At 44.3% G+C, this 13794-nt stretch overlaps 1 protein-coding gene across 3 annotated transcripts in view; it reads left to right on the top strand.

The window, feature by feature from the left end:
• Nucleotides 1-13794, top strand: part of vaspb (vasodilator stimulated phosphoprotein b) — a 31093-nt gene that overhangs the window by 11129 nt on the left and 6170 nt on the right. For 2 of the 3 annotated variants that reach the window (XM_054794797.1, XM_054794795.1), the window contains exons 2-11: nucleotides 4761-4932; nucleotides 5857-6037; nucleotides 6171-6237; nucleotides 11112-11194; nucleotides 11257-11510; nucleotides 12247-12365; nucleotides 12448-12499; nucleotides 13385-13412; nucleotides 13491-13551; nucleotides 13717-13773. In XM_054794797.1, coding sequence (XP_054650772.1) covers nucleotides 4761-4932; nucleotides 5857-6037; nucleotides 6171-6237; nucleotides 11112-11194; nucleotides 11257-11510; nucleotides 12247-12365; nucleotides 12448-12499; nucleotides 13385-13412; nucleotides 13491-13551; nucleotides 13717-13773 — 1074 coding nt within the window. The remainder of the gene's footprint in view (nucleotides 1-4760; nucleotides 4933-5856; nucleotides 6038-6170; nucleotides 6238-11111; nucleotides 11195-11256; nucleotides 11511-12246; nucleotides 12366-12447; nucleotides 12500-13384; nucleotides 13413-13490; nucleotides 13552-13716; nucleotides 13774-13794) is intronic. The other variant, XM_054794798.1, reaches the window with a different exon arrangement.

A 13794-nucleotide genomic window follows, 5' to 3' on the forward strand; every position in this document is an offset into this window, starting at 1 on the left:
ACTTTGAAAGTAAAAGGGTTCAAAATAGCAGTCTCTGCATAAGCGTACGTAAACATGGAGAATTCTTAATAGGGAGTGCCAAATCGATCTGTGGCAGTTAAAATGAGTTAGTAGCGGGCCAGCACTCATAAATGAATGTATGGGTAACACCGTAGTAATAATGAAATAATAGCAAATATTTGTATTCATGATTATCACACTAGTATAATAGCAGGGGCGTCACGAGACAAGACGATGCACGAGATTGGGTCCACGAGGATGAAATTATTTTTAAGAAAAGTAGAATGAAAAAATATGACTGGCCCATTTTGTCCAGTCACTGAGAAATGGATGTAGCCTGGCGAACGTTTCTAATGGAAGACATGTCAGCCCCTGCACACATTGCTACTAAACCTTCAACAACTTGTAATGCCCGCGATCATGATCAAGGAAGATTTAGTCACTGATGTCATTCCAATCACGTTATTAATGGATGACACCCTTATTTTGGTTACGCAAATAGACGAGATGTGGCAAACGGTGCTCTTATTTTGAAAGCCGGACGTGTGCTGTGTGTGTTGAGAATGTCAGTGGACAGTTAGGACAAGCTGGGTACAAGAATAAACGTGAATAAACTCCAAACCTGCACGTCGCCTGCTTGTCGGGGAAAACTGAGATCCTTTTTCTCATTTAAGAATGTGGGGAAGCTTGAAAAGCCCAGCGGAGAATTTAGTTCTGGACTTGAAACGCCTGAACAATAAGTGGGCGAGGAGGTTCACCACCTTTAGGTCTTGCATGCAAGGTGCGGTGGTCCGGGTCCAAAACAGGTTTATCATCAAGTACGAGTGTGTTGTGTTTCCCTTGGCCTGATGTCATAGTGTCCGCAGATGCCCGTTACTATACTGTCAGATGTTACTATCGTTAGCAAAAAGTGCTATTAAAATGTAGAAAATGTCACATTCCAACGGAGCCGCTGCATAAAATGTCCTACATTGTTCTTGCTCAGCACCCCCAAATTCTGAATGATTGTTTTATGAGTCTGTGAAGGGCAGCGAGGTCATAATTGCCAGATTTGGTGTGTAGCTTTGCTGGGGCTTAAGGGGAAATTGCCCATCCAGGCACCATAAACAAATGAACTTGTCTAAACATGGTTGCATGACTTCTTGTTTGGCATTGCTGGTCAAATGTTAGCATTGTACCCCCCACCCTCTTCATTGCGTGGGATTCCATTGAATAAGAATAGCTCCCTGAAGCAAGGGCATCATTAAAAAATAGTTGGCTCTACATACAGTATGAGGGCAAAAAGACTGAATTTAGTGGTGCTATGATGCCAGGGAAGTGGGAAAAGACGTGCAGGGACAGTTAATCAGGGATGCTGTTGGTGTTACTGTACTCGCTTCAGTGTCTAGACTCAGTCTGCCTCATCTCAATTGGATTTCACATGTTTTTATTCCACCGCTGCAGTTACGTAATTATGAGTTCGATGCGCTCTACCTCGCTTTTATCATACAGTAAGTCAGGTCTATTTAGCTGATGTGAGTATGTGCTGCCATGTTGCGTAAGATGAAGAGTCCCCCGGGCAGATCTAGTTCAATTGCTGGATTTGGAGAGCGAGGCTTGAGGAGAAGGAGGAGACAGAGCGACGGGGCCTGACCGGGCTTGCCAGCACTGTGGCAAAGAAGCCTTCCACTCCCTTATACAGACATTTCCAAGAGAGTATGTTCCCCAGCTTTGCACTGCGCTTTCCTGTTAACCCCTCCCTGGCCAAGGAACCACAGAAGGATGGGACCAGAGAGACAGTCTTTGGAGTATGTTTATTTATGTCATGTGCAGAATTTAAACATCACCCTGGAAGTTTAGGGTTCGCTTACATTGGATTTTAGTTGTGTGAAGACTTTTTTGTTTAGAAGACATGGAGAAAGAAAAGTAATTCTGCTTCTATTCCTTTTCCTGATAAGTATACATCCCCTATAATGGCCCACATTAACACCACCCCGAAGCCTGCATCCCATTACTGACCAAACACAGACCAAGACTACAAAGACACTTTAGTCAGGGACCAAGTCTAGTTGGTACTTGTTGCACATACTCCATATTTAACGCCAACTGTTTCATTGTTGTGGACATGCGTAACTCGTTACATTGAGGTCTGTCACATGTCTACACTTGCACAGTTCAACATGTCCGACAGGCACAGGAAGAAGCAGAGCTTGGTTAATCCAACCCCTTCTCTATGTCTCAGCCATTACTGATAGTTTCTTCACTTCTTATTTAAATATTGCCGGTTTGTCTTTATCAAAACTTTTGAAAACTACAGAGAACATTTTTACTGTTTTCGTCATTTACACGTGCACAGAATACGTCGTTAGCAATGTCTTCCCACGAAGGAAAACCCTGCTGAGTCTGTTGCTTATGTCCGCATCTCAAGTGCACACCTATTTTCCACTACTCAACTGTGTGTGTGTGTGGGTGTGTGTGTGTGTCTTCTTTGACCCGATGAAAGATTTTGTTTGATCTCCATTTGTCGGTGAATTTGTTCGCCAGTTTGCCGGTGGGATTATGCAAAAATAACAAATTCCCACAAACGTTTGTCGAGGGGTGGCACATGGGCCAAGGAGCTTCACTCTTTGCTGTCACGATGCGCTTCCATCGGGGCTAAGTGGGAGCCAGATGTATTCAGGGGAGGCGCAGCAGTTTGAGGCAAAGTACATTTTAATTTTAGGAGAGGGTCACAATGCTGTACTTTGAAAACAGCTGACCTCTACGACTGGAGTGGGCTTCGGAGGCTCCTCTGAGTAGCATTCTAGTTGGTTTGTAACTATGCCAGCTGTGGAACATTTCAGCACTAATGATTCAAACTCAGTCCCTGGTCCTCTTTCGGCTGTATACCCTGCGGACCAGATGACAGGTGTGAGGGTGTCCATATGCACCACGCTGGCTTTTACGCCCTCTCTCTGTCCATAGTTCTATCAATAATGCAGCTGCTCACTCTCAGTTTCACCCCCGAGCCATCACTTTCTGCGCCATTAAAAATGCATCCATTTCCCAGTCCAAAGTGTCCTTCCCAACCCACTTCCCATAAGCCCTTTCCCTGGACCGCACATCAGCAGCGTACTCCAGGCACATCCGATCAGGAATCCCTGCACCATTTTTTGATTTTTAATCCTCCAGACGCTATTCATTTTTAACCTGATGGATGGAACCAAGGAGCACATTGGGCATTCCTTGTAAATAGCCTTGCTGGATGAACGTTTTGGTGACCGTGATAAGGCATTTAGCACAGTTCCTCCCCATGCACCGTGCACAGCACCAAATATGATGGAACGGATTGGGTCAGGAACTCAAGCAATGTACCAGTATGAGCACAGAGTACAAGTATATGCTGTTTCTAAGGTATATGGATGAAGCAGAAGCTCTTATCCTGAATGAATTCTCAAGTCATGACTGATTAATTATATATTCTCTGTCTCTTTATTTTACAACATTTCTGTCAGTATTTATTTCTGTAAATACTGATCATCTATTGAATGATCTGTTATTACCGGGGTGTCACAAGATCTCACGAGATTAAAACGTGACAGGATTTCTTGCGATAATAAATGAATCACACGATAAATAAACATTACCTTGATCATTTTGCTGGCTTCTATATGTTGCCATTTGTGTGCATGTCTCTTTTCCTCTTCTCTCGCCTCCAAACAGCCTCAAAGAGGGTTCACTCTGTGCTTGTGTTCAGTCCCTGGGTGCTTCTGCTCCGGCTGGAACGAAGTGAGCCCTCTTTGTAGTCATACGGTCTCTTTGCCTCTGTCAGGGAAGGCGGGGCCGCTAGCCTACACACAGCAGAAGAGTGTTGCCTTGTGAGGAGCAATGCATGTTAACGTACAAATTAGGAGGGGGAAAAATGCTTGCAAAGCAAAATGCCACAGCCCCAATGTGAGAATATTTCTGCCTCAAACCAAATGAGCGAGGTGAGCCCATCAGCACAGACAAGCCGAGTAGTAGCTGTCGATAGTTTTCTGTCATGCCCCCATTTTCCCAGCTCCCTCCAATTTGAAATACTATTGAGCGCCTGTAATATTTCTTTCTGTGTCTGTACAAACCACTGCATATGTTGCAGCACCGGCATCCTTCAAGCATGACTAAAGACAACTTGGAAGAAATGTTATTAGTAATCCGCCCCCCGCCCCAGACACCTCACCCTCTAGCCATGGTTGTCCTAGTGTGTGTGGGAGTATTTTATTGATTGGTCAGGCTGAAGCCGTCCTTATGTGAACGGGTTTGCAGCAGGAAGCGGCTTGTGCTGTGTCACAGGAAGTGGCAGATTGTATCATGGATGGGACAGATGGAGGACGAGATGGATTAAGGAGCAATGGGGGTGGAAGGGTGGGTGAATAAAGAGGAGGATGACTAGTGGGTCGTCTTTTTGTCGTTTGGCTTGTGTGTCCTGCACTTGGTGTTTGGTGTCACTGTTGTTTTAGATTTAGAGCCACATGTAGAAACAGGTGGAAGATTTCAGAGATCGGCACAACTTCCTGTGCCTCCCATCTTGTTTGCAATCAAACCTTTTATTTTGTTTCCCACATAAGAATAATCAAGCACGTTATTGTCTTTCTTGGTCTCATATGCTTATCTACTCCCCTTATGCAATAATTGTACACTATCTGATAGTAGTGGCAGGAGATGACCTTGTAGACCCAGACGGGGTGTGGATTGGGTAATGTCTGAGTACTCAGAAGTTGTGACACTTTTTCTTTACTGTAATTCCATGTCCTCCATTCTAGTGAATCGAGTATCTGCCAGGCTCGGGCCACAGTGATGATCTACGATGATGGCAATAAGAAGTGGCTGCCGGCAGGTGCTGGACCTCAGACCTTCAGCCGAGTGCAGATCTACCACAACCCCTCCAACAACGCCTTCCGGATTGTGGGACGCAAGATGCAAACAGATCAGCAGGTGAGGTGGCTGGCGTGTAATTCATTCTTCTTATGGTACCTCCACATCAAAGGGCACCAGTGACGGCAAAGAGCAATATTTTCATGACCACAAAAGCGGAAATAGAAATGACTGTGATGTAGCGATAGCACGGCGTTGAAAGTGGTTCCATTGTCAATGAAAGCAAAAATGTAATTGAAGTCATTTGTCTCCATCCATGTACCACCACCTCTTTTACACACAGTGAAGGGACGTCAGGACGTATCACTACCGTTTAAATTCACTATGCCCAGATCATGACTCGAGAGACAGCATTAGATGGAGCTGAGTAGCAAGCGTTAAGTGAGTTTGGAGGCATCTATTCTTGTCCTGCGCACTCTCACTCAGCCCGCTGCCTCAGCGTCTCTCCGTTGAAACATTCACAATGCTAAAGTGTTCCCCAGAGAGGGAGTCTCAAAGTGGGTGATGTTTCCTGTGAGATAGTTAGCCTGGTCAAGCATTTCCTGTGACAGTTTAGGAAAGCGTTTGTTACCCAGTCTGGACCATTTTTCTCTTGTGCGTGTGTCTGATCTGAGAAAGTGGAGAGGCTGATACTCCATAGATAACACAACTTTTTTCCTCTTCTTTTCCTCCAGTGTGTTCAGCTCTGTATGATATTCACCCTCGTCTCTTGGGCTGTGCTCTGTGGAATCCACAGGCTGTTAAACAAATAGTGAAATGGCGTGTCAGCACATTCAGGCAACGCTCAAAACCACAACATTGTTTCCCTCTGCGTTCGTCGGCTTGATGCCACCTAGTGGATTGAATGATGAATGAAACACAATTTTGGGCTTTTAGAACTGACTGAAAAGTCTCCCTGAAACCACATTTATCTTTTTATTGTTCTTTTGCTTCATGTGGCTTTAGAGGAGAAAGTCATGATGCATCGACCTTGTGCCCTGGCAGGTGGTGATAAACTGTCCTATTGTGAGAGGGTTGAAGTACAACCAGGCCACGCCTAATTTCCACCAATGGCGGGATGCCCGACAGGTGTGGGGACTCAACTTTGGCAGCAAGGAGGACGCTGCGCTCTTTGCCAATGGCATGGCGCATGCTCTGGAGGTGCTCAACTCCATGGCAGATGCAGGTGCTGCTTTATGGAAGGAGTGCATAAGTGACAATAGCATAACCGTATTGTGCGTATAATTTGAGAACCTTCATTCATCCATTTCATTTGTATTGAGTACCTGTTTTGTCTTTTTTTATTTTTATTTTTACAGGCTATGCAACTCTTCCTCGGCCAGTCTCAAATGGTCCATCTGCTGAAGAGATTGAGCAGCAGCGGAGGTACGAAACCTTACAGTGTCCCTGACATGATTCATCAACTTAGCTTAAATATGTTCTATATTGTTTGTAATTATGTTCTACAGTGTTCGATCATTGATAGTGAATGGTAAATTTGCAAAAATGACATTTATAGTTCATGGCGCCACCATTAACAAAGTAGCTCGCAGCTCAGCCTCATTTCCGGAAGTGACATCATCGGTGTGAAACCCCTAAGCTAAAGCAGAGTGAAGAAACGCTTCTCCAGGTAGATGTTGGACTTCGTTCAGGATAATTTTCATCAAAATAATAGGTATGCCACAAAGTTGTGTTGCTGCTGGATGTTCATTAGGTGTGTAACGGTTCACATGGATGTGTTGAACCGTTTTGGTTCTGCATGTTCGGTTCGGTCCATTTGCATACTGTTTTGGTTATATTTTATGCAATTTTTCTCATTAAATTTATTACTAGAGTGATCTAAGTGCTTCACACAGAACAAAGGTCCTGTGGGTGAGTTTCCACACGGATGCCTCTGAGTGTCGGACACAATTGACTGAGGGGGAGCAAGGCTAGTAGCTCGCCAGGCGTGACAAATGGCATCATGGCAAATGCAATCGAGAAGCCTGAGCTGGAAGATCCTCCAATCTCACTACGGCCTCCTGTTTGGGAACACTTTGGATTCCCTGTTAAAATGACGGATGGGCAAAGGCAACTGGATGACTCCACTGTTGTGTTTTTGACATAGTTCCACGGATATCGGGTATGCTGCAGGAAACACGTCTGCTGATAACTTCAGCATACAAACAACCTCTAGCAAGCAACTGTGACCGGGCCAAAGCAGTAACACATGGTATTGGACTTTTTATAGCCACCAGATTACGTCCATGTTCAGTTGTTGAGCACTGCATGTAAGTACAGTCATGGAAAAATGATTACACACCCTTGTTTCTTGTTCATTTCTTGGTCATTTCATTTAAAACAATGACAACAAAAATAGCTCATGAGACTTCCATTTTTTGGCAATACAATGCTATAGCTATTCATGAAGTGATTTTGGTTATTATCAAGAAAAGTATGGAAGTCGCTAGATATCAGCTCTTAAATGAAGCTCTTATGAGCTGTATTTGTTATTATGTTTGTCCAAACAAACGTCCCTTTAGTTGTAGCAGGCATTACAATGAATCAATAAACTGAAGAAACAAGGGTGGTCTAATCATTTTTTCTATGACTGTATATGATTAAAGTTCTTGACCCTCCAAAATAGCATCACGTCCTCGCTTTAGCCAGAAAGGTATACCAGCACTTTATGAAAAAGCTAAACGGGATGTCGTCAACAAGCGATCACATGTCCGCTATTTCACTTACGACAGATGGTTGGACTTCACGTGCAACAGAGCTATTGAACTGTAGCTATTTAACTGTCCATTACATTTCACCACAATGTTGAAACAATTGTTTAAACACAACTGTTTATTTTATTAGTTTTTTATTTAGAAAGACTAATTTATTGGAAATATCACTCAAATGGTTAATTTTTAAAAAGTTGTTGGCATTTTTTTTTTAAATACCGGTAAAAGCATTTTAAGTCTTTTTTTTTCTGCCTTTTTGCACCGAAAATTAACCAAACCGAGCATTTCAAGAAACTGAAATTACATTTTAGTGTACCGTTACACCCCTAATGTTCACAGTATCCCAGTGATACCGTAAGTTTTTCTTTTCCAAAAGAGGAAGGTTTAAGACAAAAATGGATGAAGCAAGTGCAGAGAACAAGAGACAGATGGACGCCAGCTTCGAGTTCTGTTCTTTGCAGTGATCATTTCACTGATGACCTCTTTGAAGGAACACCTTTACAAGAAGCCTTTGGCTTGAAAGTACGCTATAAACGCTTTTTGAAAAAGGATGCTATTCCGCTGGTACACAAAACAAGGAAGAATGACCACAGAAGAGAGTAAGTCATGTCTTGTTTATATAATGTCTTGTCAACACTATTCCACAAAAAGCATTATACTTGTTGTTATATCAACATTTTTTCACAACCGTATGTTTACTGTGGGGGGGCGGTGTTGATGGCGGCGAGCATTTCTTTCCATATACAATGAAACAAAAAGGCCTTTACGCCCATGAAGAACCCGATTTAAAACAACAAGTGAAGGATAAACAACTCCAGTCATTTATTTACCATTCTGTGTTGTGAAGGCGACCAATCTTCATCTCCATGTCTTCAGGCTTAAGTCCATGTTCTAAAAGTTCTCTATTTCATCCAAATGTTTCTTCCTTCTCAAACTATTGACACACTGCTCAAATTTTGTCTATAATCACTGTAAACATCCTCTGTCTCGTACGCCGCCATGTTTGTTTACCTGAGTGATAGTACTCCGATGGTGTCACTGTCGCTAATGAGACTGAACTGTGCCATCATCTATAAATGTCATGTTTGTGAAGTTACCGTTCTCTTTCAAAGATGGAACAATGTAGAACATAATTCCAAACAATATGTAACATATTTAAGCAAAGTTGATGAATCACGTCAGGGACCCATTAAGACTTTCCCTAAATGTAACAATTACTCGTCTCAATACGGATCTGTGCTTGAAGTCTGTTTTGTGGCGCTCTAGGCCTAATTCAGTGTTGGGACTGTGTGTCAATGTTTTAAGAAAGGAGAGCTGTGGGTTGTTGTGTGTATTTGTTTCTAGCCCTCAACCGCTGTACACAAAAAAGGTCAAAAATGGCCAAAACCTGCACCTCTACTGTATTGCCTGTGCTGACAAATACACCACATGGTGGCGCTGTTATTAAAGCCCAAATCTGAACTCCCCATATGTCTGACTTGAAATTTCTCACACACCCGCTGTAACTTCAGGGTGTTTAGCCAAATTGCCATGAAATTTGTTAGACAGCTTTCGGGATTAATAAGCAAACGTGTGTAACATTTGAGCCAGATGGATTGAAAAACACCAAGCAAAATGTCTTTGCAACGACGCGAGCTGGACATGGCAACTAATCAGTCATTATAAAACATTGATGATAGCTGTGATGTGTGTACGCATGCTAGCAGTACAGCCCGTAGTGTAAGCATTGCTGCTCTGCTAGAAGTTTGTTGTTGTTTTTGCCCAGTCATGTCGCGAAATGCAGAAGAGGTTCTCTCCATTGACTTGATTTAACAATCAATAGTCAATCCAGGCCGCCTAAGCTCTGCATTAGTCCTCTTGGAAGTTTTGCACACAAGCATACGCAAAGGATTTGAGGGCATTAGCCTGACGCAGCTAAAGTCGCAGACAGCCCCTGTAGGTTAAAGGTTAAATAGACAGCATCTCACATCAGCCCCACCTTCTCTTCATCCTCCAACAGAGGCCATGGTGCCACCGTACGTGCCCGCACAGACTTGGCATTAACCTTTTAATCTCGTTTGGACTAAAAGCTTTGTGATTGGCCACAGAGGCTGTCCATCAAATGACTGTTGGTCCTCGTGCTTGCTGGCATGCTGTGGCTTAGGGAGCAAAGCGCTGCCATTAAAACCTTCAAAATCCATCACAGACTTACAAGCAGGTAGATCTTATTTACACTCCTGCTTTTCTATTGAATGAGCGCACAAATACAAGCATGATCTGTGTCGAGATGGGTTGACATTTTAAAGCCATGCAGACCTGATCAGCCCTCCCCCAAGGTTCTCAGTCACATTTAAAGCCACAGTCACACTGTGTACACTCAGGCAGCTGTATGTTTGCATCGTATCGCACAGCATGCCAGATGTGGTGGGGGGTGTGACGGGACTTAGTTGAAGAGAACTGAAGCAGCTCGAATTAGGCCACCGTGTCCATCTGTGGACTTCTTAGCGACCACAACCTGTCCAATACGCTGGATGGACATTTGCCAGAGGAACTTGGGTCTTCTTTGGAGTAACAGCCACTGTGTGTGTGTGTGTGTGTGTGTGTGTGTGTAACTCTGGTTATTTACACAACATGATGACCGTAGTAACCACTTTTCATGTCTGGCGATACGCAACCTGTCTTGTTCCAGCAAAAGAAATGAATACATGTACTTTATTCTAAATAAACTAGGGCTGTTCACATTTGTAATTTGATTAATCACGGTTTCCAAATTCATTTAGCATGATTAATCACCATTTGCAAGTACCCATTTTTTACTGTATTTTTATTGGAAGAAAGGACCGGATGATGTATATTTCGCCAAATGAGTGTCATATTTACACCAAACCAAAAGTCTATTTACCTAACATGACTTCATTTAATGGTAGCACAATGCTTTAACGTCTTATGAGCAGTGAGGGGCTGCGTTCAAAGACACCACGTCATTTAAGTTGAGTGTATTTTCTGGGTTTTCTGATCATACTTAAATTCAGCAAATTGTACTTCCGCATAAAGAATTACAAAGTCCACTTGCTGTTTTTCTTGGCATTTATGTTTACTTGGCCACACGTAATAAAGACGTTGTCTATGACAATGAGGAAGTGTCGTTCCTGGGACCAGCTGAGCAGAGACGTGTGTGTAAGTAGGAAATGCTGGGTTGGGTTTGCACTGCTGTTGATGTGCGCACGTCACAATAAAGTTAGAAAACAGCATCATGGTCAGACACTGTGATTCGGGGGGTACGATACACTGTGCCTCCGTCTGCCGTCATAACAGAGAGGCATGGCTTGCCATGATGCGTACGCTGTAGTTGCGCGAAAAAAGGTAACGTAATAAATGAAATACATTAGTTACCGCCATTAACACGCTATTTTTAACAGTCCGATAGAAACATTTTAAAAAAGAACAAATATTCTGCTCCCCTGGTCGAAAAGAAATGTATGTATCGGAGCGATACTGAGCATCGGATGGGACCACGCCAAGTTAAGAGACAGCTTATCCACAAGGTGACGGTGGCTTGTGTGTCTGCAGGTTGGAGCAGCAGAGGCTGGAACAGCAAGAACGTGAGCGTCAGGAGAGAGAGAGAATGGAGAGAGAGAGACAAGCTGCAGCAGGTCAGGACCAATAACCTTCCTTTATTAAAAAGATGCACTAACATCATCTGGCTCTTTTCTAGTCTGTGTTCCTCCTGCTCCACCATTAGCCCCTGGTGGCCTTGCTCCTCCACCGGCTCCTCCCCCTCCCCCTGGGCCTCCTTCAGGCACCGGCATTCCTCCCCCTCCAGGACTCCCGCCAGCCGGACCCCCACCCGGAGGACCGCCACCAGCTCCACCCCTGCCCTCTGCTGGAGTCGGTGGGCTTGGTGGTGGTGGAGGAGGCGGGGGCTTGGCGGCTGCCCTGGCGGGAGCGAAGCTTCGCAAGACTTCTAAAGTGAGTATGAAGAATGAAGCGTGTCAAGAAGGTTGCAACGATGAAGGCGTGCAGTAGAGCAGTGGGGGTGCACTCTACAGGAGGACAGGTGAAGGAGGGAAAATGGCACCCAAGTCCCATATCCTTCCGCTATTGCAGTGGGGGTACATTTGGTGCTTTCATGGTGCTAAAAGCAGTCCAGTGCAGGTCCACGTACACCACCGCTCAAAGGTTCAAGTGTTAAGGTGGTCTGTCTCTCTTCCATCACTAATGCCATTTTTGTAGCAAGGTTCTGCGGTACAATGCTGTTGAACTGATGTTGACCAGGGTACACTACCACAGTGTGTCTATGCAGACAGAGGAGGTAGTAAGTCCTGCACACCTGGAGGAATGAGTTGTTGGCAGTTGGTGCAACCTCCATGTCTGCACACCCGCTTGAAATTGTTGACCCATTTTGTGCTCCCTGAAACAGTATAATTCTGAAATGCACGTTATTTTTCACTTTTGGACAACTTCACCACTTAGCTTTGTACCATTACCAGCTATTCGTTGCACTTGGACCGCTTGAATTTCTAGAAATAACTGGAAACATTGGGCTGTTGTCCAACCTTGGAGCGGTAGTGTATGCTAAGCCACCTGATTAAAACGCCCCCAGGCTGCATGTTGGGTCTTTGATGAGACCTGACTAGAAGGAAGCACCGTGGTTTGCTTGAGTCTGATATGCTTTGTAATTTGGATCATGTGTGGACCATCTTAGCAGGAGGACGGATCCTCTGCAGCTCCAGCGGGCAGAGGAGACGCTAGCCGCAGTAGCAACTCCTCTATCGGAGGAGGTGGTGACCTGATGGGGGAGATGAGTGCCATCTTGGCCCGAAGGTAGATGATTCAGTGTGGCTAAAGTGTTGTGCAGTTTTGTGCTCCTGCTTTGGCCGAAATCTTCATTCCCTTGTTTCATCAGGAGAAAAGCTGCAGACACTGGAGAGAAGCCACCCATGAAGACACCAGACAATGTATGTGCAGCATGTTGGCTAATGATTATTTATTTATTGATGAGACTGAGGTGGAGAGGGTGAAAACCTTCAAGTTCCTTGGCACACACATCAGCGAGGACCCCACCTGGTCTCACAACACCCAACAAATTATGAAGAAGTCCCAAAGGAGACTGTACTTCCTGAGAAGACTGAGGAAATTTGACATGTCCACCACAATCCTGAGTTGCTTCTACAGATGCACTATGGAAAGTGTCCTTACCGCCTCCATCACTGTTTGGTACGGTAACTGTACAACACGTGATAGGAAGGCACTCCAGGGGGTGATCAAGACCTCACAGAACATTGTTGGGGCAGCCCTCCCCTCACTGCAAGACATTTATAAATCTAGAGTCCTACGAAGAACAAACAACCTCATCAAGGACAGCACACATCCACAACACTCATTATTCACACTCCTACCGTCAGGCAGACGCTACAGGAGTTTGAAGTCCAGGACCACAAGGCTGGCAAACTGCTTTTACCCACAGGCCATCAGGCTTCTCAACGAAGCACTCACACACGCCGCACGCAACACACACACACACACACACTCATAGCACTTTATTTATTTATTTATTTGTATTATTTATCTGTATTAATGTCTCTTCTGTTGTTGTTGCTTAATTTATTGGTATTTATGTTTCTTATGTTCTTATTCTTTTTCTTGTGTTTTCTTTCTTTTCTTGGGAGAATGAACAGAATAAGAATTTCATTGCATAGTATAACTGCCTGTTCTACTATGCATATGACAATAAAACTTGAATCTTGAATGAAACCGCCAAACCATTGGCCAAAAACATGACAACGATCTACCAGACGACTCCCGCTAAACAGTGTCTTTTTGTCTTTGTCTTCTTCCCACAGGATGACTCAGAACCGCAAGGTCAAAGTGGTGAGTAGTCAAGATGAGTCTGTCCTACGCTCATTGTCCAATAAACACGCTTTGATCCATCCATCCATCCTTTGTCAGACGTGCTGAGGAGACCGTGGGAGAAATCATCATCATCATCATCATCATCAACAATGTCCAGGTAATTCATGACTCCATCAGCAGGCACTCATCAGTCAGTTACACTCATGCACATGCATTGTGTGTATCAACTCCCCCCACGTGTGTCCCTTCATCACTGTGCATGTGCACTAGTGAATGTCCACCATTTGCATCCTAAGAGAGCGTGTGCATATGTCACTAACAGGAATAACTCCATTCCCAAGAGCATGGACTCTATCTCCTCGTTGTCCCAAAGTTCCAGGTACGCATGCTGTCACGCCTG

Source organism: Dunckerocampus dactyliophorus, chromosome 12 (assembly GCF_027744805.1).
Source record: "Dunckerocampus dactyliophorus isolate RoL2022-P2 chromosome 12, RoL_Ddac_1.1, whole genome shotgun sequence".
Classification (NCBI taxonomy): domain Eukaryota; kingdom Metazoa; phylum Chordata; class Actinopteri; order Syngnathiformes; family Syngnathidae; genus Dunckerocampus; species Dunckerocampus dactyliophorus.